We start from the raw sequence: 265 nt of genomic DNA on the forward strand, positions 1-265 counted from the left end.
CGCCGACCCCCCAGATGGACCAATGCCCCCCCAGCCGCCCCGCTGCCCCCCGGTCACCCACCGGGGTTGTCCACTCCGGTCTGGATGACGTCGTCCAGGGTGAAGCCGCTCGGGGTCTCTTTGTCGCGCAGCCGCTGGTACAGGGCGGGGGTCAGCACCTTGGCCATGTGGTTGTTGTGCTTGGACAGGTCCGGGAACTCCTCCTCGGCGGAGAACTTCTGCTTGTACTTGTTGTGCGTGTTGCTGAACGGCATGGTGCTGGCAC

At 66.0% G+C, this 265-nt stretch overlaps 1 protein-coding gene across 1 annotated transcript in view; it reads right to left on the bottom strand.

Annotated features, from left to right (window-relative positions):
- Window positions 1–259, bottom strand: part of LOC103621804 (creatine kinase M-type) — a 27,599-nt gene extending 27,340 nt beyond the window's left edge. Inside the window, exon 1 of the mRNA XM_017743303.1 lies at window positions 62–259. Within this exon, the coding sequence (XP_017598792.1) occupies window positions 62–254 (193 nt within the window). The 5' untranslated portion in view covers window positions 255–259. The remainder of the gene's footprint in view (window positions 1–61) is intronic.
- Between the last annotated feature and the right edge of the window lie 6 nt (window positions 260–265).

The sequence above is a fragment of the Corvus brachyrhynchos genome, unplaced genomic scaffold (genome assembly GCF_000691975.1).
Source record: "Corvus brachyrhynchos isolate BGI_N302 unplaced genomic scaffold, ASM69197v1 scaffold1459, whole genome shotgun sequence".
Lineage (NCBI taxonomy): Eukaryota > Metazoa > Chordata > Aves > Passeriformes > Corvidae > Corvus > Corvus brachyrhynchos.